This window comes from Tamandua tetradactyla, chromosome 14 (assembly GCF_023851605.1).
Source record: "Tamandua tetradactyla isolate mTamTet1 chromosome 14, mTamTet1.pri, whole genome shotgun sequence".
NCBI classification, from domain to species: Eukaryota; Metazoa; Chordata; class Mammalia; order Pilosa; family Myrmecophagidae; genus Tamandua; species Tamandua tetradactyla.
The window spans coordinates 89,767,623-89,792,592 of record NC_135340.1 but is presented as its reverse complement, the minus strand read 5'-3'; the positions used below and the strand labels follow the sequence as shown (position 1 = coordinate 89,792,592).

Sequence of the window (24,970 nt, the reverse complement as noted above, 5' to 3'; positions counted from 1 at the left end):
CCTATACTAGGACTCTAAGGTCCTTAAAGATACTGGTCCTGCATCTCTAGTGCCTTACACACAGTAGATACTCATATCTGTAATGGTTTCAGAATACCAAGGCCTGTAAAATTTGCCGACAGATACAACTGAAACACGAATCATGATGAACTCTAGACAGTACCAAACATTACACTGCTGCTCTGCAATTAAAGTATCCCCAAAATAATAAAAAACTACATGTCAAGGGGTAATACAGAGTTTATTGAATTAGATTTTTCTATTTACAACTGAGATCACATCTACATACTATTTTGTTAGTCTACATGGGTACATTATTTCCAAATGAGTTTAAGACTTATGATGAACAAGGCTCAATCATATAAAAACATACACACTCACACTAATTGTTTTAAAACAGTAGTGCAGACATTATATTCCTCCTATAAAGCCACCTTTGATTAAAAACCACTAGTTTCAAAGATCAGTCTCTGATTTTGAAGATGAACCAAGATACACACCATATGATTCTAAAGTCTATTTTAGTCATTTTGTACAAATGTAGATTTGTACATTTTGTACAATTGCTATCTTATTGGACTGTGGTATATATATAAACATATGTATATTTTAAAGGACACTGATGAGGGAGTACCATCTGTTGTTAAGTTCAACCAGAGAGCTGCCTTCTTCCCCCTTCTCCCCACAACTTCTGGCCAAGAATTCTAATTGTAAAGACTGAAAGGATCTGGTAATACACTTCAGAATCAGTTCATTAACTGGAGGTAACAAAAGTAGTCCCACATCCTCCTTCAATACTACCACACTAAATAACTTGCAAATGGTTCTGAAATTAGAACATTTACCACCATACTTGAAAAACTTAGACATGGAGAGTCAGCTAAAAGAAGGGAAAAGAAAGTTATGGGTAAGCAGGTAGGAAGGTAGGTAGGAAAGGAGGTACATGAAGAGTCAAGCTGCTTTGCCCAACAGCAGTGTACATGTGCTTTAACTAAATGAACTCAGGACACCAACAGTAGCAGACCTGCTCAATTCACCTTCCAAATCAGAAAAACAAGACTAAAAAGCTCAGGTTTGAATTTTCTACTATGCATAGGTTCCACCGGTGATGAGGAGCTCATAAGCAGGGTCTCTACTTCTTCTGCACAACACGATGCATGCACATAGCATGCCCAGCAGCTGTGGAGAAGAAAACAAAAATGGAAAAAAGGCTGAAAACCCTCTAATGGCAAATGTGTACGTACTTCTATGTTGGCCATGGAGATGTTTCAATGCTCAATGACCTCAAATCATCAAAAAAGCAATAACAAGAATAAAAAAGGAATTCCTTATGAATACATTTTCTAGGAATCATCTATGTATCCAATTTTAACTTCCCTGCTTTATACTTAGGAACTATTTGTGAAGCCACAGAGAATCAAGGCTTTCTTGTTGCCACCCCCACCATCAATCTAGAGCAGTGCTGTCCATAAAAACTTTCTGCAATGGTAGAAGAAATGTTTTATATCTGTGCTGTCCAGTACAGGAGCCACTAGCCACGTGTGGCTATTGAGGACTTGAAATGCAGCTAGTGCAACAAAGGAGTTGGATATTTCATCTATGTAAATTAAGTTAAACTTTAGACACATGTGGCTTGTGGCTACCATATCGGACAGCAAAAGTCTAGGGAGTGGAATAGTCAAGATCATGTGTATTGACGAACTTTAATGGTGGTCTTTTCAGGCACCTGAATTTTGGGGAGAAAGGCTTAAGCAATCCACAAACTTCAGTACCAACAGCCCAATGAAGGCAATTTTGAAGCCTAAATATGCCAATTCTGAAGGTGTTTGTTTCTTTTACACTTACTATTTTTGAAATCTAGGCTTGGCTTCTGTGGTATTACATGCATATTACATTTTAAAGGTCACTATTCCTTTATATTTTATTTTAATATGCCACAATTCTTCTATGATAGCATACTGCAATAGTAATAAAGTAATGCCCTGTTCTTACGGATAAGAAAGAGAATGAAGTGGATTAAAGAGAAAACAATTCTAGAATTTTTGACCCAGCATCTCACAACAAATAAACAGTAACTAATTTTTGATCTAACTTTTCATTGTAGGTAAAAGGCCTCAATTATTTGATTTTAAAAGGCAAGGTCCTATATACATCTGGGGTCAATCTAATTTCAACAAAATGTACCTAATCCATAAACAGTATCCATAAACTTTGATACTTTTTCAGATCCCCCCCCCTTTTTTTTACATGGGCAAGCACTGTAAATCAAACCCAGGTCTCTCGCATGGCAGGCAAGAACTCCTTCCCTGCACAACCACTCAAAGTTTGAAGTGCAAGATTAATTACTAATGAAGACACACAGAATAAGGATGCCTTCAGTCTGAATGCTCCCTGGTATAAAGTTGCACACTCCAATTTCTGCTTTCATATTAGCCTATATTCAAACTATTTAGGGTATAGACTTGTACCCAAATCCATTAGTTTCATTACATCAATTTTTGCTGAGTGTTACCTAGTGCAAAGCACATTGAAGGCATTTTAAAAATGGGTATTACTGAAAGTTCACTAAACATCTTAAGCCAATCCTGGACATGTTTAAGATCTAATTTCTTAAGAAATACATTTTGGTTGAATATCATCAAAACATTCTCAGCAGAGCTATAAAATCAAACACAATTATGTTCACAGGTATGCTGGTTTGAGGCTGTTGTGTACTCCGCAAAAGCTATATCCTTTAATCCTCATTTGATATTGCCGGGCGGAATCTTTTTTATTATTTCCATGGAGATATGACCCACCCGATTGTGGGTGGTAACACTTGATTAGATGGTTTCCATGGAGATGCATCTCCACTCATTCAAGATGGGATCGCTTACTGGAGCCTTTAAGAGGGAACCATTTTGGAAAGAGCCATGAGAACCACCAGATTTGACAGAGCCAAATGAAAAGACAGAGCCCTGGGGAAGCCACTGTAGACAAAGCTAGTAAATCTCACCAAATGCCTTTCCAGCTGAGGGAGAAACCCTGAACATCACTGGCCTTCTTGAACCAAGGTATCTTTTCCTGGCTGCCTTAGACTGGGCATTCTTATAGCCTTGCTTTAATTTGGACACTTTCATTGCCTTAGAACTGTAAACTTGCAACACAATAAATTCCCCTTTTTATAAGTTGTTCCATTTCTGGTATTTCGCATTCTGGCAGCTTACAAACTACAAAACCAGGCAACGTTAAATCGAGCAATTAAAATACTGAGCTCAGAAATTACTGATATGCTGGGGGGAAAAAAATCTCTTCCCATCTCCAGTTGGTTAACTTCTACTAAAGTAGTCAGAATTCTCAAAATGGGGTCTGGGACAGACAATGGTGCTGCAGTGGAAGAGTTCTCGCCTGTCATGCCAGAGACCCAGGTTCAATTTCTGGTGCCTGCCCATGAAGATAAAAAAAAAAGGGGGGGGGGGTCTGAAAAGTATCATTTCTTTCCTAATTCTTTTATTTCAATTAAGTCAATCCACATTATTTTAAAAACAATTAAATAAACTTGATAAAATCTACTCATGCTTGGAAATGAGTAATATTTAAAAACATTCAGATCCACAGAATTTATTATAGTCCAAACATGATTACTAAGTATTACAAGCCTATTTCCACAGTGTTGCTATATGAAATTTCATTGTTTATTGAAATCTTTCAACAACTGATTCGAAAATATGCAAATATTTTAACTGTTATTTCTTGCAATGAAATTTTCCCCTGTAATAGTCAAGGCACGAAACCTAATCTTCACTTAGACCAAATATAACACTTGGCAACTGCAAAAAATTACTCCTCAATACAGAAGCAACTGATGATTAAAAACTGAGTGCCAAGGATAAAAATGTTTTAAAAGATACTATGTGGGGGCAGGCTACGGTGGCTCAGTGGCACAGTTCTCCCCCTGCATGCCGGGCGGGGGGGGGGGGGACGGACCCGGGTTTGATTCCTGGTGGCTACCCATATGAAAAAAACCAAACAAACTATGTGGGCTAGGGTTTGGGACAATACGTATTCCTGTAGAAGGTTAATGGAACCACACACTGTAAACACCCTCTTCTGAAAAAAGTCAGAAATGTCTATAAAAATTCTTTCATATATTCTGACCTATTTCACCATTATAAATTTTTGCTTTATATACTTTGAATAAGCATATCAAGGACATTTATACTTGGATTTTTATAATAGGAAGGCTTACATAAATGTCCACTAGTATAAATTAGATAAATTAAAGTATGCCCATAAATAGAATATTATGTAGCCATGAAATTAAAACAGTAGAACCATATCCAAAAGATGTTTGTTTTCAAAAAGGCCTGCAGGGCCTTGTCCTTCTCCCCCAGGTCCTGGGCAGGTGGCAGGAGTTGAATGGCTGAGTGGCTGGGTGGGTTTGGGGCAGTGGCCAAGGAGACCCAGCCCCAGATGCCCTCTAGAACCGAGGTGTTCGGGTTTGAAAGAACTGTGTACCCTAGAAAAGTCATGTTTTAATCCTGATCCAATCTTGTGGGAGAAAACTTTTAAACCCTATTCAGTACTGTGTGTTGGAAACTTGACTGGATTGTCTCCACAGAGTTGTGACTCACCCAATTGTGGGTTTTAACTTTTATTAGAGGGAAATGTGACTCCACCCATTCCAGTAACAGAGTCCCTTTTTTAGAGCCATGAAGTGGAGAGCCTATGCTGTCAGAGACCTTTGGAAATTAAGAAGGAATACATCCCAAGGGGAGCTTCATGAAACAAGAAGCCGGGAGAGAAAGCTAGCAGACATTGCCATGTTCACCATGTGCCTTTACAGTTGACAGAGAAACCCTGAACTTCATCCGCCTTTCTTGAGTGAAGGTAACCTCTTGCTGGTGCCTTAATTTGGACATTTTTATAGACCTGTTTTAATAGGAACATTTTCTCGGCCTAAGAACTGTAAACTAGCAACTTATTAAATTCCCCTTTTAAAAATCATTCCATTTCTGTTATACTGCATTTCAGCAACTAGCAAACTAGAACATCAGGCAAGTGTTGCCTGTCCTTTGGAATCTTCAGGGTCCCCTGCGTGTCTCCTACAGCCACAGGTTGTCAGTCCCTGGCCTGTGTGACCCCCAGCCTGGGAACCCCCTGACCACATGACACACTTAACACTGCTGCCACTGAACCCCAGGGACTAGGAGTAAACTCAGCAACCATAGAAAAAAAAAGGAAGGCACAAAAGGTTATATATTATATGATTCCACTTATATAACATTCTTGAAATGACAAAATTTTAGAAATGGAGGACTGATAAATGGCTGCCAGGTGTACCGAGTGGGGGAACAGGAAGAAGATGGATGTAGTTATAAATGGGTAACAGGAGGGATCCTTGTAGTGCTGGAACTTTTCAGTATCTTGACTGTAGTGATGGAAACTACAGACAGTACAACTGCATAAAACTTAATAGATACACATACATACACAAATGAGAAATTTGAGTAAGACTGTGGATAGCATCAATGTCAATATAGTCATGATAATTTTGCAAAATGTTTCCAGTGGGAGAAACAGAACAAAGCATACAAGGGATCTCTGCATTATTTCTTACAATGGAATGTGAACATACAATTATCTCAATTAAAAAAAGGCAAGGTACATGATTGAATGCTATAAGCATCTATTTGCATAAATACATATACACACGTGTGTGTGCTTTTATAAGTACAAACTATTCTGTAATGATATACAGGAAACAAGTAACCACAGTTACCTCTGCAGAGGGGGACTCAAGTAACTGAGGGTTAAGACTGAAAAGGGAGACTTAACTTTTACTAAAATACAATTATGAATCATTTGAAAAAGTTTTCTTTTTTTAACAAATGGGTATTTTCCATTAAAAAACTTACAAAAAGTTAACAATTAAGATTGACTTTATGAAAATTAAAAAAAATAATAAAACATAACAGCTCTGAGCCAAAAATGAACTAGCTTCCAAATTCAGTCAGAAACTAGAATACAGGTTACCAGGGGTTGAGATGAGGGTAAGGAATGGGGAGCTAATTCTTAATCAGTGTAGCGTTTCTGTTTGGGGTAATGGAAAAGGTTTGGTAATATACAGTGATGATGGCAGCACAACATTGTGAATCAAATCAACACCACTGAATTATATATCCAAATGTGGCTAAAAGGGGAAAAATTTTAGATGGTATACATATTGCTAGAATAAAAATGTAAAAAACCAAAACAACCAGAGGACTGTACAACACAGTGAACCCTAATGTAAACTGGACTGTAGCTAATAGTATCAATTACAATAATATTCTCTCATCAGTTGTAACAAAGGTACTACACTAATGTAAAATGGGGGCAGGTAGGTGGGAACTATGTATTTTCTGCACAATCCTTCTAGAAACCTACAACTTCTCTAATAAAAACAATTTTAAAAAGGAAAAAAGTAAGATAAAAAAGAATTACCTTCCCATGCTTTGGTGAACCTTATATGGAAGTATTACTTGGAATATTTTTCAAAAGAGAGTCAGAATCAAGCCACTCAATCTTAACTCCTATCTATGGACCCAACTTGAAATGCTATTCATTTATGTACTTCAACTCATCCCAAGGAGGAAGAGGTGGATGGAAAGAGCAGTCTCAATCTCCTTCTCACCTGGTACATTGGCCAGAAAATAGCAACATAGTCTTGGGAAAGAATTCTCTATGAAAGTTTGGTCTTCATCATCTCATCTTAAGGATGTTCCAACTTCACGTGACTACAAAGTAAAGACTAACAAATCCCATTTTCCCCATACTGTTGTTGCAGAAAGCCCCATCCTCAGTAGTACTTTAGAGCTTACCAAATCAAAATCTAGACTTTTGTCTATTATTATGACCAGACCCTCTAAATTTAAAAGACACAATTGGCCATTTGTTAATTTAAGAGACTTGGTACTCTCAAAGATAGCAATCTTGCTGACTGCTAACAAAATGAGAGGTCCAGCAAAATTTTAAAAATTTTCATTCTCCTATATCCAAAAACTTATAATCACTAACTAATATGCTTCAGGTTTTTTTCTTCCTTAATCATTTTGGTTTGGCCCACATCTAGATTATTTAACTAGTATAGAAGAAGGGCCGGCAAACATTTTCTTAAAGGAGCATAAAGAAAACATTTTAGAAAGCCTATCTCAGTGGTAACTGCTGAATTCTGCCATTGCAGCACAAAAGCAACCATAGGCAATCAATAAACAAATGACTGGAGCGAGCTCATACAAAAACAGACAGTGGGTATGACTTTAGCCCAAGGGGCAGCAGTCTGTCAACATTTGAACTAGAACCTTTTACAGGTAAAGTAGGTTTAGAAAAGTCCTTCTTAAAGTCACCTTTATGCTATAGTACTTTCATGAATGTGTCATAACAGTAGCACAAATCACACTCAAATCAAAGGAGACTTAAAATAGTTTTGATACTTACAACACTACCAGAAATCATCTTTCAATCTTCTGACTTACTTGAAATTTTATTACCTATTACAACTCTTATAGTTACTCAGCTTTAGAACCTGAAGGAAAGTACTAATGACATTTTGATGCTATTTAACTTATGAATGTTATCCAGCTGATGCATCAATGACGTGTCAGGTTTAACAACAGAATTTAGGAATTAATCATCTGAGAATATTAATTTTTACATAGGTAAATGGAGACAGGGTACAAATAGAGTCAGGATTTATGCCTTGCTTTTGCCACTATCTGTGAGATGGTCATTATCCGTGCTCCCTTTCCCCTCATTTTTGTGGCCTTTAGACTAGAGAATCTCCAAGGGTTCTTCTTCTAGCTCTAAATTTGTTTTCTAGCAGAGTCAGTATACAAGTATTAAAGCTCACTGATCTTTTGTGTTATTTCTGCCTTTGTCTGGTTTTCCACATGGAGGGTACCAATCTACATTAGATTTTTTTTTTTTTTTAACAGGGGCAGGCACCAGGAATCAAACTCAAGTCTCCAGCATGGCAGGCAAGAACTCTGCCACTGAGCCACCACTGCCCGCCCTATGTTAGATTTTGAATAAAGTTTAGAACATTTATAGGTCCTCTTAAAAAAATAAAAGAACACACATTAGGGAAAATTCTTTTATTATTTCTAATGTGTGTTATTTCCCTTAAAACCAAAGTTTTATTTTAAAAACCACTAGGTTTTGAGTCCATGAAAGCTCTGAATCCCTGACATTGCCTTGCTGAACTGAAAATATCAAGTCTTTATTGGTTATTATTTAAGTCAGAGCCATTTAAATACAAAACACATAGGGCAGGCATAAGTAAATTCAGAGACTAGTTAAAATATTTATTAACTTTCACTGAAAAATCTTTAATGAAGAAATATCTGGCTGGTTAATAAGCTTAACTAGATGAGGGTTATAGCTAATATGACAATTTTTATCAGTCCTCTATATATATGTCGCATATTTTACGATTCCTACAAGCACCATACAATTTCAAAGCTTTTTTTTGGTTTGTTTTTTGCTGCATGCTAATTTATTACCACATGTAAAATCATTAAGAATGCACACAGATCAGGATTTCACTTGGGAAAAGAGACTTCTCTCTTGTTTCATTACTTTTAGCTAAATGCATGTGTTTGCACAGACAATCAAAATATGAAATACATCCCTGCTGATCATCAGATTATAGCTATGCTCAGCTACAAAGTAAATGCTTAAAGGGCAGAGACCATAGCAAATAAAGAGCTTGGCTTTTTTAACATATCATTTCAGGGTTGTTTCAATACCAGCAAAGTAAACATCATCGCTTTACCATTTTAAAAGCACGCCCCATTAAATAAACTAGCTTCTGTTCAAATATACAAAGTCCAGGAAATCCAAGCAACTTATATTTAAGCTAGCAATTACATTGTTTTTATCCAACAATTAAAAGATACCTCCCTTTCTGAAATAGCCTGGAAATCTATTTCAAGAATAACTAATAGAAACATTTTGAAAATTAGATATGATGAAAAGGATTTTCAATTTTCAAACAGTTACCTACTCTCAGCTGTAAGATTGCTCTAAGACATTCCCTTAACAGTTCCAGAAGATAAACTGTACATAACTGAGAAACTAGGAAAATATATAGATATACTGGGTGGGAAAATTATTTTTTTTCTTCTTTGTTTTTCAAGGGAGGATGAGGGTTAAATAAGGTTGAGTGTTTTGGGGGAGTTGGGTGGGAACAAATAAAGTGAAAGTGATAAAGCAATTAAAAGCTATTCTGCATAAGGTATTATTAGAGAGAAAAAAATCCCTGGCTGTCAGATACTGCAAATTGCCACAGTATGCCAAGCCCCGACTAACAGTATTCCTGAAAACCCTAAAGAATACCCTGGGTGCAATTTAAGATCTATAAAAGCTTTTCTTAGTAAGTTTATTTGTTCAGAAACTTAAGGATCCAGATTGTTCCTATGCCAGATCAATCTCGAAACCCAGAGGTACCAGTCAGTCTGAGAACATCAACCAGTTTCACTCCCCTGGCCCATGAATCAATACCTATTTCCAGCACTAACAAGTTAAAAGTCATTGCTCAGATATGCCTGAAGATTGAGAGAATGATTAAATGAGAGGAAGGAGGTGTAATTAAGAAATTAGGATTTAACAAATGATTATGACTACTGACTCATTATATAGATATTTCTTTTTAGTTTCAAATGTATTGGAATAGCTAGAAGAACCACACACGGTTTCTCCCCACCCCCCATCTAGATCTCTGGTTTCTTTGGATCTTTCTGGGTTCAGGTCTAGAGGCATGAAATGGAAGATATTAGAAACTGCTGACTGGTACCTCAACCACTTACAAGTTATCTACGTATACAAAGATTCACTGCACTTGGTGATTAAAACCATTCAGGTTGACACCAGAGAACCAGCTCACTTTGATAACAACTCTTAAGCTAACTATACTTACCTGAATAGCTGCAAATGCCAGTGCTGCCCAGATAACATGCATCATGATTTCTTGTAGCTTCTTCACAACTAGAGCCTCACACCCCTGAAATACAGTCATTCTTATCAGAAGTCTTAAAAGTGAAACTGAAGACTCACAGATTACTCCTTGGCAGAATAGAAATGACAGAAACTATAGAGCAAAAGTTATAGACACATAATTAAAGCAAAAGACAATGCATTTTAAAAGTATTTAGAGCAAAATAAAATAGTACTGAAGACATGCCAAAGAGGGTGGAAAAAAAGTTCCAGGTAAATATAAGACAGAGAAAAAAAGGTTTTCAAGACAGACTCAAGTCTAGGCCAAGGAAGTTGACTCACCTCAGCATAGAGGTCAGAGGGGTGGGCTAGACTGCCATTACAGCTGCTGGCAGTCTCTCTGCAACAGCTAAGAGGGACACTCTGGTTTTTGGTTTCTTTGAACCAGTCTGTATTTTCCCAGTCTGAGTAGTTGTGAATCCCACAACAGTGCAGCTAGAGGAGACAAAAGAAAATAAAGATATTACTCCTCACAAAACATATACACAAGGGTTGAAATTTTAGAGTTTCACACACTATAGTGCTTTTAAAATAAGCTACTCTAGAACGGTGCTGCCCAAAAGCACTTTCTGCACTGTTGGAAGTTTTCTATATCTGTGCAGTCCAATATGGTAGACACTAACCACATGAGGTTACTAAGCACTTAAAATGCGGCTGGTACATCTAAGGAATTGAATTTTTAGCTTTAATTTAAATAGTTACACATGGCTAGTGGCTAACATATTAGACAATATTGTTCTAGAACCTCCAAATGAAAACCACATTGCCTATAAGGCACAGTTTCAAGAAGCTAAGAAAAATCTTCATGTCTGGTTTCAAGTTAAATATTATTTCCAATGAAAAAGTGTTAAAAATATCTTATTTGAAATGTCTGGGATTTAAATGTGGAAGTAATAGACGGAAAGACTGATTAAAGGTTAATTTTTAAAGCTGGATTATGGGTATATAAATACACTATTATTCTATTCTTACATGTTTCAAATTGTCCATAACTGATTTCTTTTTTTTTTTTTTTTTTTACAGTTTTTTCTGTTGCCTTTTCTGACCTTGTTTATTAGAGGGAGATACAGACCTCCCACCTTCCCTAGAATCTATCTGGACTCCCACCTTTTCTCTGACACACACCTCTGACAATTTTTTTTTTTTTTAAACATCAGATGATTAAAAAAAAAAAGTTTAAGACACTCATTCTCTGACTTTGACTAGGTGATAGCAGAAAAAACTTCCCAAGGGTGACAGAATGGGGAAGAATACTGGATACAATGGGAGGCAAACACAGATGGCTGTGAAGGTACATGGCTAATTTATGCAGTAATAACACAGTCAATTTGATGTTGATCAAACAGTGATTGGCCCTTAAAAAACATATTCACCTCAGGAGAGCTCACCTGTCTCTGTACATAATCAATAGCCCGGCTAGCAGCATCAGGACTGGTTCCATTGTAGGTCTTATACACTTTCCGAATGCTGCGATCAACCTCATTTTCCACCTGAATCAAAAGAGAGGATTCAGTCCCTCAAAAATACTAGCCCAAAATAACACTAGTCAAAACTCTAGCTAAAATACCTAAATGACATGTTTATAAGTTGCCAGATATCTTTGGGAATTTCTTATAAGAAAAAGGGAAAAAAAAATTTCCCTCTTCCTGCTTCCATACAGATAGACAGGTGAAGATTAAGATATATATCACGTGTATTAAAAGTATCCAAAGAGAAAGCTGTGTGCAAGATGGCAGGTTAAAGATCTACTCAAAAGGGAGAGAGCTGTTGAACCTTGGGATAGATAGCCTACACTAACTATGGACTACCTTCTTTATTCAAGTAAGCTTTCAGTATGTTCTCAAAGGACCTACTCTTTTTCCTTTCTAAACAGAGATAAAAATAAAACAACTTTAAGGTACCCAAAAGATACTTTTAGGACAAATACCAGCATTATTTCCATCTCACTTATGCAATATCTAAACTAGGCCAAATATGCAAAAATAATCATCAGGTTAAAAAAAATCCTTAGAAGTGGTACTTTATGCCAAGACTGCAATTCATGTATGCCAGAGGAGACAGGTAATAAACTCACTTATGCAATATCTAAACTAGGCCAAATATGCAAAAATAATCATCAGGTTAAAAAAAATCCTTAGAAGTGGTACTTTATGCCAAGACTGCAATTCATGTATGCCAGAGGAGACAGGTAATAAACTTTGCAATTTCTTGCTGAAAACAACTAAAGTGGCAAATAAGTATCACTTTAAGTTTGCTTGTGCTAGAGTCTCCTTATCCCTCTCAGATGATGATAACTATTTGATAATTATGTCAGTGATGTGATGAGACTATAAAGTTGATAACCAAATCAGAGATAGGCACATAATCCATTAATTTTTTATTTGGCATAGCTGCATAGCACCTTATGCTATCAATGGCTTTATTATTAAGTTGGTATGTAATGCCTTTGACTTAAACTGTAAATGAAAATGATTCTCTTCTGCTTTTATCATGGCTCTAAAGTTGTACCTAAATTAATTTAAAGCAGACTGTTTAGTCTTAAGTGATACTGGAGGCAGAAAACAAAAGCAGGCAAAATAGATAGGAGAGAAGAAGAGAAATCAGAAAATTTACATTTATCCTCTCATACAGGCAATCTATGGGCTGAGGAAATGTAAACAAACTTCTCAGCTGACCAATTATTGATTTGCAGCTTATCGTGATAAAATTTAAAGAAAATTACCTATGGTCAAGAACAGCAGAATTAACACTTCTATATACCGAAAGAGACCAGAAGAAGTCTAGATATGCAGATAATTTCTAATTAACTTTAAAAATTAAAAGCACTAACATAATAAAAAAAGAAAATGTGTACCTTAAAAAATGAACTTGTTCTACTTCATCTGAAAAATACCTTTTAAAGCATTATGTGAATTAGAGCAGACAACATACCTTTGCTCTGTAAACGTATCCCAAAACCACTACAACAACTTCTGTGACAAAAACCAAGAGGAGGATGATGACAAACTGTAAGGAAATATTAGCAAAGAATTAAATACAAACGAAAAAAATAGGTTTAAAGGCTCTCTTGATAAAAAACAATGATCAGAGGTGATCATTGTTTAGGACAAACATTAGTTCTGTTTCAAGTATAACAGCCAAGAAATCTTTACAGTTTTATGCTCAATTCAAGAAAAGACAGCACAAATTACATACTCCTGCATATTATAACAACACATGGTCAGTGAGATGCTAACTCACCGTGGCAAGTCCGCAGTGGCTTTCCCGGATTGTGGCACAGCAGCCAATTAGCCCAATAATGAAAAGAAGGGCTCCTACAGCTATGATCACTACAGCAGGGATGAGAGTGTACACATCTTCAAAGAAGTGGTCATAGTCATCATAAGTGATGAAGACATAGGCTCCCACATAGCATAAAATGCCAGCTGCCCCCTGCAAAAAACAGAGTATTGGCAAGAGTCTAAGCCCTGTCCAGTAATATTTTCTTACTGTTTCTTAGTAGATTATAATTTAATGAGATTTTCCATTACTTTTACATCAATTTAAAGCTGAAAAGTCTCCCATTATTCATTCTTAAGAACATTTCTTTACCAGATAAAGTTGAAAAGTTTGGAATAAAGTATGCAATTAAAATATACATACATTTAAATCCTGATCCCTCTGGCTTCCAAGGGGTCCCACTGCTGTTTCTGTTATTCTCTAGCTGCTCATTTTCGCATTCTCTTCATGGACTCTTTTATACTAGACTCTGGAAAGTTAGTGATTCTATCCAGCTCTATTTTTTTCTTATTATCCAGGCTCTCCCTGGATTATGAAGCCCTGGCTTCATTAGTCATTTTATCTCACTGCTAAAGCTATCGCCTCAGATCTACACATCCTCATGTGGAAGTTCCAAAGACACTTCACCCACAACCTGCCTCAAATCCTCTTGGCTTTCGTGCCCACCATCCTGTCTTCCTCTCACATTCCTATCTCAGCACTTCATTTTTTTAGTTAAAGGCCTAAGAGTTATCCTATACTCTTGCCCCACTTCTACATCCCCTCAATCACCAAATTCCTTCAATTCTGCTTCTCTCTTAATTTAGGCTTTATCATTGGTTATCCTAAATCTTAATTTCTGACTGTCTTTGTCCCTTAATAATATGTTCTCTACATTACAAGGGTTATTTTCGTTAAAAACACAAACCAGATCAAGATATTAGCTTATTTAAAATCCTTTACTAGTTCCCAGCACCCACAAAATGAAGCAAATAAGGCCTTTGATGAATTAAGCTGTTTTTCTTTATTTTTCAGCTTCAAAGTTCACCATTATCCTTCACACACTCGGGACAAACTGTTATACCCAAATGCACCATACACTCTCAATACATATAGCAGGTATTGGTCAAAATTTACTGAGGACTCCTCATCTTATCCCTTATCCTCAGAGTCTACTGACATAACTGCTTGAGGAGAAATAGCTTAGTAGCATGGTGTGCTTTAAGAAAAACATGAACTACTAACACTTACCAAATACTACTTGTTTTTCACTATGTAAGTGTTAAGATGTTATGTAAATACACACATATATATTTGTACTCATATATGTGTATATATATATGTATACACATATATTATAAAAGTAATCAGTTTCTACTGTCAAAATGAATTAGCAGAAATAATCAAATTTCCCCCAGTTTGTCTTCATTAGCCATCTCTTTCTTTCAATTCTCAGCTTTTCATACGCCAAAAGGTAGTATTTATTTCTTAAAAGGCTTGAATTTAAATGAATTTACACTTTTGAGCTTCTAGTACATGAAGTTTTAGCTTCCATAAATTTGAATATTGGTAAGAGTCCAGCAGGAGTTAGAAACAGGGTAAGATAATGGGTAATTGAAGCTGAAGGGATACAGACTGTGCAACAGGACTAGATACAAAAACTCAAAAATGGACAGCACAATAATACCTAATTGTAAAGTAATCATGTTAAAACACTGAATGAAGCTGCATCTGAGCTATAGGTTTTGTTTTTTTTTTTTACTATTATTACTACTTTTATTTCTTTTCTCTATATTAGCATTTTATATCTTTTTCTGTTGTGTTGCTAGTTCCTCTAAACCGATGCAAATGTACTAAGAAACGATGATCATGCAGCTATGTGATGATGTTAAGAATTACTGAGTGCATATGTAGAATGGTATGATTTCTAAATGTTGTGTTAATTTCTTTTTTTCTTTCCGTTAATAAAAAAAAAAAAAGATAAAACTGAAAGATACACGTCCTCAATGATTAACCTGAAGCACAGAACACTGAAGAACTCCTTGCATTTTAGATATAAAATGGTGAGTTGTTATTTTAAAGAGATTCCCATAATATAAGAATCACATTTCATGCTGCCTAGGAGTGGGCCAAGTGAAACAATCCCAGGGCTGTCATCTTCCACCCAGACTGAGGTACTCATCTGAAAATTAGACTGAGAAGGGAGAAAAACAAAACCAGCAGCAGATATCACTAGACATGTAACAAAGGAAATGGAAGGTAGGTACCTTCCTACCTTTTGTAAAGGTACCTATTCTCTTCTAACAGACTCAGCAATTTCTTTGCCAGCCTGCAAACACAACAGTCAATTCACACAGGAGAGAGTTGAGATCACAACAGAGCTCTACTTGACTACATATAGTGAGAAGCAACTTAAGCTGCAAGCCTCATGCACATACAAAGCAGAAACTGCACTGATTCCTGATAGGAGACTATAACAAATTAACTGTAAAATCAAATTACTTATAAACAGGGGTTGTGTTCCCTAAATTGAAGACACTTTCAAAATTTTCTTCTTTTAATGAGATCTGTATATGCTATTTATAACTTAAGTTGCATAATCAAGTAATACCAGTTACTTTGAAAATAGTAGGTGTCCTAACAACAGCAGAAGAGCTAAAAGCAGCTATAAGCAATTGCATTAATGACATCCAGTCATCAGTGTGAAAAACATTCAAAGGAACAGGGGAAAGGGCAAAATCTATACAGTAAATAGAGGGAAGTAAGTAACTCGGAACTAGTATGTGTAAGGACTTCATAGTCAGATTTTTAATATAGGAGGTGTGGCTATCAGACAGGCTAACAGGTGAGCTTGCTTAAATTCTTCTTTTGAAGGGCCATGATGGGACTGGATATCTCAAAGGATCTGGGTTTTGCTAACAAAGCAGGTGGGGGTGGGAGGGGAGGAGAGAAGAGGCAGTGAAATGTAGAACTTGGAACCAGCTGAACTGCTTTAGTCACCACTGAGAAAATCTGAGCCTATAAAGAGGATTTGTACCAGGACAGTATACTAAAAATATTCATCCTTTACAAAGAAATGAAGGGGAATTTAAGGGAAAAGGCAAGATCTGAAACTATAGAAATGATGATTTCTTTAAAAGAAAAATACCTCCTTTTAAGTCTGTGTTCTAAATTAAGTCACAGAATTTTAAAACTTTAGGAGTGCCAATTGCTTGTCCATGACACCAAGCTCTTTCCCTAAGAATAATAAAGACCTTCTGTTATAAAATTTGGGGATATATAATTTTCAAAAGCATGATACTTCAGTTTATCCTTTTACCCTTCCTCTATGTATAAATAAACATGAAGTCTCTTTTAAAATAAGAAACCTCATTCTTACATAAGACTGCTTTTTATATAGTTCAGAAACTTTTTTTTTGGTAATTGCAAATTCTCTCTGAAATTACAGATGAGCTGATGAAATGCTAAAATCTTTAAAACTACAAAATTTTTTCTCTTTTTTTTTGAAGAACAAATGAAATGAAAGGGGGCACATCAACCATTGAGAAATTTGCTACTGAAATGTGGCAACATTAAAAAAGACAAACTTGTTACAAAACTGGAGAGATAAAAAATAGCTCAGTTGTCAAAAGTGTATCTATACGGAAATTCAGAAATGTGAAAGTGGAAGCATCTCACAGAACACTGAATGAAGATAAGGCAAAGAAGAGCAGTAATTTTCTTGCCGTGGTTTGGAGTAGACATGGATGGTTCAAATACAGAATGGGCAAGAATAAAGGCAGTGTAAAGATGAAGGCCAATCAAGTTCGTCTATTTTTCTAAAATAGAAAAAGCACAGTGCCTAACAAGTTCTTGCTGTTCATCTGCCTGAATTGCTCTTCTGGAGTGATTTTTTTCCCATTTGTTTTACTTATCTGTTGATAAAGTAGATAAAAGGAGCATCAGACACAAGGTTTTCACAATCACACAGTTACACTGTGAAAGCTGTACCATTATACAATCATCTTCAAGAAACACGGCTACTGGAACACAGCTCTACATTTTCAGGCAGTTCCCGCCTCTGGAGTGATTTTTGTTTCAAGGAGTCAACTGGTAAAGTATAAGTGAATGGAATGTTGGAGAAAAATAGTCAAGAAGAGAAAAACTGGGCAAAAGACCACTGCATACTTTAAGAAAGTTGTTTAAAGTAGAAAGCAGAGAGGAAAACAAAGCAGCAGAAAACCATCTCATGTGTACATCTTTTAACATTTAATTCAGAGAGTTCCCTATACAGCCATATTAGTTTTTTATGTACTGCACCTCTCTGCTGAGAAGAATCACTGGTAGGTAATTCTACACAGGGTATTTCTGAAGGCATCCCAAAACTCCACCCTCATACTTTCATGAGTGTCTTAAAACCACCTTGTCATCAATCTTTCAGCATTTTACTTACCAAGCACTCTCTAGTACAACCATGCTTTGTTTTAATTCTGACTTAGTCTGATAGATTAGTTCATGTCATTAAACACAAAACTATTCCAAAGATTTCAAGTCCTCTTTCAGAAATTAACGCTAGTCTTACAAATACTACTTTTTACCTATCAAACTGGTCAATAATAAAACCAAGCAATATTGTTCAACATGTGTGAGGGAACAGAGAGAAGGGCTCTTGGGCTGGAAGGAGTATAAATTAATACAGAGTAATCTTTCTGGAAGGCAATGTGGCAACACCTATCAGCCTCAGCATTTATGCTTTTTACCTCCTAATTCCACCTCTAGGAATTTAACCTTAAAAAATAAGTCAGATGAGAAAAAAGGCTTGTATAGAAAGTATGTTCTTGGGTGCATGGTGGTTCAGTGGCAGAATGCTCACATTCCATGCAGGAGACCTGGGTTCCATTTCTGGACCCAAAAAAAAAGAAAGTTCTTCAAAGTGTTAGGATAACAAAATTGTAAGAGCCACAAACAAACAAAAACCAAGCAACTCTGGCACCCAGACGTAAGGCAGCATTATAGTCCTTACATACCTTACATATTTTGTTAAAGCATAATTTATTATGTCTGTGGTACACTATGGGAAAAACACACATCTATCACATATAGACATTTTAAAAGCACACCAAAATATGTTAATATTGGCTATGTCTGGGTGGTGGGATTATGGGTGGTGTTTTTTGTTTTTCTTTTTTTTTTTTAAATACTTTTAGTGTCTCCTTAAAAAAGGCCAAATGTATTATTTGCATAATCAGAAAAGTAAATATTTAAGATTATATCAGAAATTGAGACTTAATGTTCTCTCACAAATGAATTAATTCCTAGAGCTGCCCATAATCATTGACGCAAAATAGGCATCTATTAAATTTTAGTACTTTAGGCAATTCTGGCACTCTCTCACGTTTATATCACTCTTCTCAGGGTCTGTCTGGCTTTGACTCATCCGTCAGATATGTTCTGATGACTTCTAATACAATCCTGATTCTTTCAGTGTACATTATCTTTTCTCAAAATACCACCTTTCAATGATAAGGAAAAAAATTCTACTTGGGGGCAAAACGTTTTGACAAGCCACTTCTGCCATCATCATCACTGTCACTATTATTGTCATCATTCTTAAAGGAGAAATATAATCCTTTCAAACCACTATTACTTTAATAGCATTCCAATGGTCACGCTACTCAATTCTTTCCTATTTCACTTTTTCTATATATTTTCTGTAGTAATTGTTTATTCTGTTTAACAAATGTTATATTTAACCCAAGTCATACCTACCAACTGAAAGACCCAAAAGTTCAGGTGGCAATGAAATTGGAGATCAACCAATTGCCAATTTCAGATTATCTGAACAGTATGGAAACTGGTTATTTTCAGGCGCTCCAAGGGTCACCTGAGAAGCATGAAATTTAGACATGCATTTTCCCTACACCCTACTACTCAAACCTACTCTAGTGGTAAAAAGAGTCAGTTATTACTGTAGAAGCCTGGGGCAATTACACTTTATAATATTACAATTTGTCCATGCTCAGGTTATGTGTTTAATCAGTAGGAGCAGCAATGTAAGATAAATATGTAAACAGTTACTACAGACCCAATTTATATAAACAGCACATAAATGCAAACAATTTTCTCATAATCTATTGACTCTCAAACTATTAAAAGGAAGGGGAAGGATGAGGGGGAGGGGAGGAAGTGGGGGAGAAGGGAGAGGATGAGGGGGGAGGACTACCCATGAATGTGAATTTTGTGAAGAAGTACACCTAGAAATGAAATTCTAAGAAAATTGAAATGATTTTGTCTGTCTGCCTGCACACCCCATCATTAGTTATCAGAGAGCAGGAGTTATGTGCTTTTATTCTTTGTATTACCCAGAAACAGGTAAAGTGCAGATATTCAATTAACATTTACGGAGTGAATGATTCTTGGGGTATACCTGTTTGGTGCAAGTGTAAACTTTATGGAATAAACTGCAAAAAACTTAACCTAAATGAAATCTTATGGAATACAATTCACTAAAATATCTCAAAGCATGATAACTATCCTAGTTTTCTAATAAATAATTCATTCCTTAAATTGCAACTACAGAGAGCTTTCCTTCAATATGAGCCCTGCTGATTCCAAGTTCCCAGTGTTAGAATTTCTTTCCATTAACGATTATTCAGGGCCACAAGGTTCTTGGTCAGGGGACAGAAGACTAAGAATGCAGTCAGACTGGAAACATCCATTACCTTAAGCGTCATAGACAAAAATAAAGTTATATATATCAAATTTCTATATTCTATAGAAATCTGATACTTCTCCTAGTTATAGTACACCATAACATGACTTGCTAACTGACAGAGATAGCTTTTCTTCTAGTGAATTGAAAACTGTGGGGAAAAATCTGCTACTTGAAGGTGTGTTCCATTTTCTGTCAGAACAGGTATTTGCTGTTCTCCTGGGAAAAATATAGGAAGCAGAGAAACAAATTACCGACTCACAGGTGCAGGATGTGCTAGAAAACACAAAATATGTGTAAGGAGATTTGGGACAAGTGGGAAAAAACTTGAAATAGTTCATCATAAATTTTTATTTTTTGAATAAGAGCATGAAGGTATAGTTAAACCTTGTTTTGGTAATTTTGAACAAACCAAATAAATTACTGCCTTAAGGCCCATAAACTGTTCCCTCAGCCTCGATGCTTCCCATCCCTCCCAAATCACCCCAAACCAGCATCTTGTACTCCAGATTAAATTTTCCCTCCTTGGAGAAGTCTTCTGTGCCAATCTAAAGCCACTCAATCACTCTATCACATCACTCTGCTTCAATTCTCTAAATAATACCTCAGTATCTCATATTTTTCTTATTTTTAATTGTCTGTCTTACTCTACCAGAAAGAAAATCCCATAAGAACAGGGAGAGTCACTGTCTTTTTTCACCATTTTAACAACAATAAAGGCATAAAGAAGATACACAAAATTTGTAGCTTTTTTGTTTAACAAAGCAATTTCCCTTAATTGTATGCATTCACAGAAGGGAATGCCATGTGAAAAGTACTTTTTTAAAAAAGAGGAATAAATTTCAAAGGTTATATTTGGATTTAAACCATTTAAATTTGAGTTTTAAAAAATGACTCGTTTGAAGAATGGATAAACAAAATGTGGTCTATCCATACACTGGAATATTATTCAGTGGTAAGAAGTGAAGTGCTGCACATGATATAAGATGGATAAACCTTGAAGACATTGAGTGAAATAAGCCCAACACAATAAGACCAAATACAAGATTTCTTCTATATGAAAAAAACTAGCATAAGCAAATTCACAGAGACAGAAAACAGAATAGTGCTTACTGGGGTGGAGGGTATGGGGAATGGGGAAGTTATTTCTAAATGAGCATGAGTTTTGGTTTAGGATGATGAAAACAGCCTGGATATAGACCAGTTGTGAATGTTACGCAGTATTTGTTGGTGCACTTAATGTCAAAGATGTGAGCATTTAAAATGCTTAGACTGATTTTTATATATATTATATCACAATTAAAAATAAATTTTAAAATTGGGAAGAAAAATGAATAGAATAACAATGAAAATAAAATGACTTGTTTGTATGGGGTCTTTACATATGACTGAATGATGTTCAATGAAGGTGCTATATTCTGAAGCTGTTTCTGATGGCATTAAAAAAAGGTGTCTTTCTTGTGGCACTTTCCACTCTACAGATGTTTAAGTGTCACTATCACCTTTCCTGCAGATGAAAAACAACTGCCTAAAAAGATATGTTAGATCTTAAACTCTACAAACACGGACAAAGCTTCCATTTCACTTGGAATAGAACAATAAAATGCCTAAGGCACATATAAGTCAAATAAATATTAGACAATTATTTTTTCTCATAGGGTAGAAAAAATAAAGGTAATTTGATGAAGTACTCAACTTGCCAGAATAAAAACCTGAAAATCTGAAAGTACTGATTTAAATTTCTTTTAGACAAGGGCCCTTCTAAACTTAGTATGCCGTCTGACCTTGGTACAAAGGCACAGTTTATAGATGAGGCTAGTAAATTTTTTTTCCAATAGCCTTCAAAATTTGGTATGTACCTTGAACATTCCTAACCACCTTGATAAATTATTACTAGTCTTGCACTCTAAATGAAGAGATCCAAGTTATGCAAAATTATTTTTCAAGCTGCAAAGCCCTAAAATTCTGGAATTTGGTGAGGAACTCTCTACTACGTTAAAAACCTTCAGGATTTTATAAATGATTGTTTCCCCTTTTAGTTTTCGCCTTTCCAAAAAAAACATTCTCAGACTGCATTGCCTAAAACAATCTAGCCCAAATCAACTACAACTTTGGCTGTTCACAGATCATTTAGTGCTGAGTTCCAGTATTTCAGGTACATATCACAGCTCATAAAACAAACTGTCAATTAAATCAGGATTATCAAGATAGCAAAAGGTATAATTTAAAGATCTTGCCAAAGTAATTACACTTTAACACTTATCAGTCGTTATCACCTTGTAGTTAAAAGCCAGTGCAAGAAAGTTAAAAAGTGTTTGCCAAAGTTGCCCGAAGGAACCCAGATAAACTTCTGATATGCCCTAAACAGGAAAGGTTTATTCTCCACTTGTATACCTCAAGGCATTAAAGGGGGGGAGGGGGTCACTAAATATGAATAACTTATTAGAAGTGAAGAATGCATGACAAATTCCCAGAAGGTACCAATTAACATTTGCTTTATATACTTCCTCACAATGACCCTAATTTTTTAAACAGATCAGTTAAATAGTGTAGTTTAAATGTGGACACAGGTTGTAATCAAGCTTGAAATCAGCATGTTTGGGAGAAAGTGACTCTAACAAAGCCTAACAAAGTTAAAGGTTTCTTTAACTTTCCAATCTTTTGAAATCACACCTTGCAGTAACCTCAAAGGCTCTTCAGTATGAAACAACCTGGGTTTGAACACTGGCTCCAGCACACCTTGGGCTGAGGGCTACTATAACTCAGTAAACCTTAATGCCTACACCTGCAAAATAAGCATACTATTTCCTGCCAGGTATGGTTGCTGTGGGATACTCCATGTAAACTGCTTAGCATAGTGTCTGGCATATAGCAAGTATATTAATCACCATCGACCAATTTCATTAGTTTGTTCCTAAACTAATCATGTGGCATAGGACGCATCTAAAGCTGGCTCCTTGTTAGTTATGTTGCACTAATCCTGCTCTATACCATTTTTTTCCCTATGTGTCTGCTTAACTTTCTTATCATAGAACTATCTGACTAGCACAGATAAGAGGTGTTCTTACCACATTATGACTTCAGTCTTGGCAATAACCCACTATGAAAGGTACAGCTGAAGTTCAAAAAAACTTCCTTCACTGAAGTAAGTTATTATAGCCTTTCTCATTTAGGGAGTCTTAAAATTGCTTTTCCCCTTTAAAAAGACCTGTACCTCAAACACTACAAAACCCCAACGTCACCAGGGTGATTTTGAACAGGTACTATCAGTCAAGACTTTCCTGCACACCCTAAATACCCTAAAGCATCTATGGTAAGCATGTACGGAGCAGGTGACTTACTATCAGCAGTCAAGATATGAAAAGTTTCATCCTTTGGTAAGGAGAGAAGGAAGGAAAGGGTTCTTTCCAGAACAGGAGTTTCCCTGTAGGAGGGAGTTGAAAAGGGATCAGTGAGGATGGGGTGAAGACGTACAAAGGTATGGCAGGTCCAGCCGTTTGAGGAGTGTTCTGGGGAATGGACAGAGAAATCTGTCCAGGGCAGCAAGAGTTTAAGGAAATGGAGGGTAAAGGTGCTTTAGAACCAGGCAGAGCACTTTGGTTCTAATACCAGGTGCAGGAGGTTGAAATTTCTACTGCTGTTGAAGTTTTCTTGTTGAGTGTTTCGTTTGTTTGGTTTGTAAAAATATAACAGAAAATGATGTAATGGCGGAAATGTTTAAGATTTATCCGGGTGCAAGGTCCAGAGAGGCTGCAGGGTGGAGACATTGACAGGAACAACACAAGTTTTTATAAAAGTCCCAGCTGAGATAAGGACCTGAACTAAAAGGCCCAACGGTTACAAACACCCTTTTCTTAGGGGACATGTCCAAATAAAATTAATAAACCACCTTTTATTGAACGTCAACTCATCACCCCTCTCAGAAATCCTGTGACATCCGAATCACATTGAACCGAGGTTCATAACCGCAGGCTGACCCACATCAAAGACCGAAACAAGAAAACTGCTTTTCTTGGGAAAAGACTATTTGGCTTCTAAAGTTGAAATCCTCTGGGCTGATAACCAACCAGTTCTCCACACACAAAGCGCTCGAGGTCAAAATCCCTCACCCCTGACTGGAAAGCGTCTCCGCAAATCCGCACGGTTCGCTCACGTGCCTCAGGGCCGCCACCGGATCTACCCGGCTCCGGGCCCTGACAAAGAGAGCGGGGGCCCGACCCTTTGGGAATATCCGGTTTCCAACCCGAAGTACTGAGAGCTTTCTGCCCAGCAAACTGCTCCAGGAGGCGGGAGACGGGGAACTCGGCCCAGCTCCTCGACGCCGAGACTCTAGCGAGGAGCCACGCGTCCCGGGAGTCGGGCCTGAGCAGCGAGGCCGCAGAAAGCGCCTGAGGGCTTCCCTTCGTCGCCCTCCACACCCGGGGTCTCCGCCTCGCCCCGGACGGACCTAGCGAAACGGTCTCCGGGACCCGGACCGGGCTCTCCCCGCACCTTAGCCGCAGGGCCCCGTCGCTGCCCGGGACTCGCCACCGCAGCCCCCAGAAAGCGTCAGGCCCCGGCCCGGCCCCCGCCCTCGCCCTCGCCGGGCCCCTCAGCCCAAGCCTCCCTCCCGGGCCTCCCTGCCAGCCCCTCGCCCTCCGCCTTCCGTCAGCGTCGCTCACCCAGAAGATGAGGTTGAGAAAGACCAGCACGGTCTTAGAGGAGGTGATACCACACTGGCCCATGGTGCCAGCGGCCCGCGGAGGCCCAGCTCGGCGAGCGGAGCTGCGCTCACCGAGCGAGGCGGCAATGGCGGCGGCGCCTTCCCACTGGGAACTGCGCGGCCTGCGCGACGCTCCCCACAGTCCCCGGACGCTCACTCGCGGAGCGCGGGCCCCAGCAGGTGCCGGCTCCCACTGCGCAGCCGCCGCAGTCCCCCAACGGCCCCCGCGCCACTCCCTGGCAACGGAGTCCCGCCCCCGGCGGCTGAACAGGTCTCATCAGTCAATCACTCCAGACGATCGCAGC

General features: G+C 37.4%; 1 protein-coding gene and 1 long non-coding RNA gene across 2 annotated transcripts; one reads left to right on the top strand and one right to left on the bottom strand.

Annotated features, from left to right (window-relative positions):
- Positions 1-222: 222 nt before the first annotated feature.
- TSPAN3 (tetraspanin 3) lies at positions 223-24,860 on the bottom strand. Its single transcript, XM_077128461.1, has 7 exons — positions 24,625-24,860; positions 13,255-13,446; positions 12,946-13,020; positions 11,403-11,504; positions 10,297-10,449; positions 9,938-10,021; positions 223-1,179 (listed from the first exon to the last, which is right to left on the bottom strand). Exons 1-7 carry the CDS (start codon positions 24,685-24,687, stop codon positions 1,087-1,089), a joined length of 762 nt encoding a protein of 253 aa, XP_076984576.1. The 5' UTR covers positions 24,688-24,860; the 3' UTR covers positions 223-1,086.
- Positions 2,836-17,046, top strand: LOC143656379 (uncharacterized). Its single transcript, XR_013162476.1, has 3 exons — positions 2,836-3,053; positions 15,253-15,335; positions 16,782-17,046. It is a non-coding gene; the product is annotated as an uncharacterized LOC143656379 (long non-coding RNA).
- Positions 24,861-24,970: the final 110 nt, after the last annotated feature.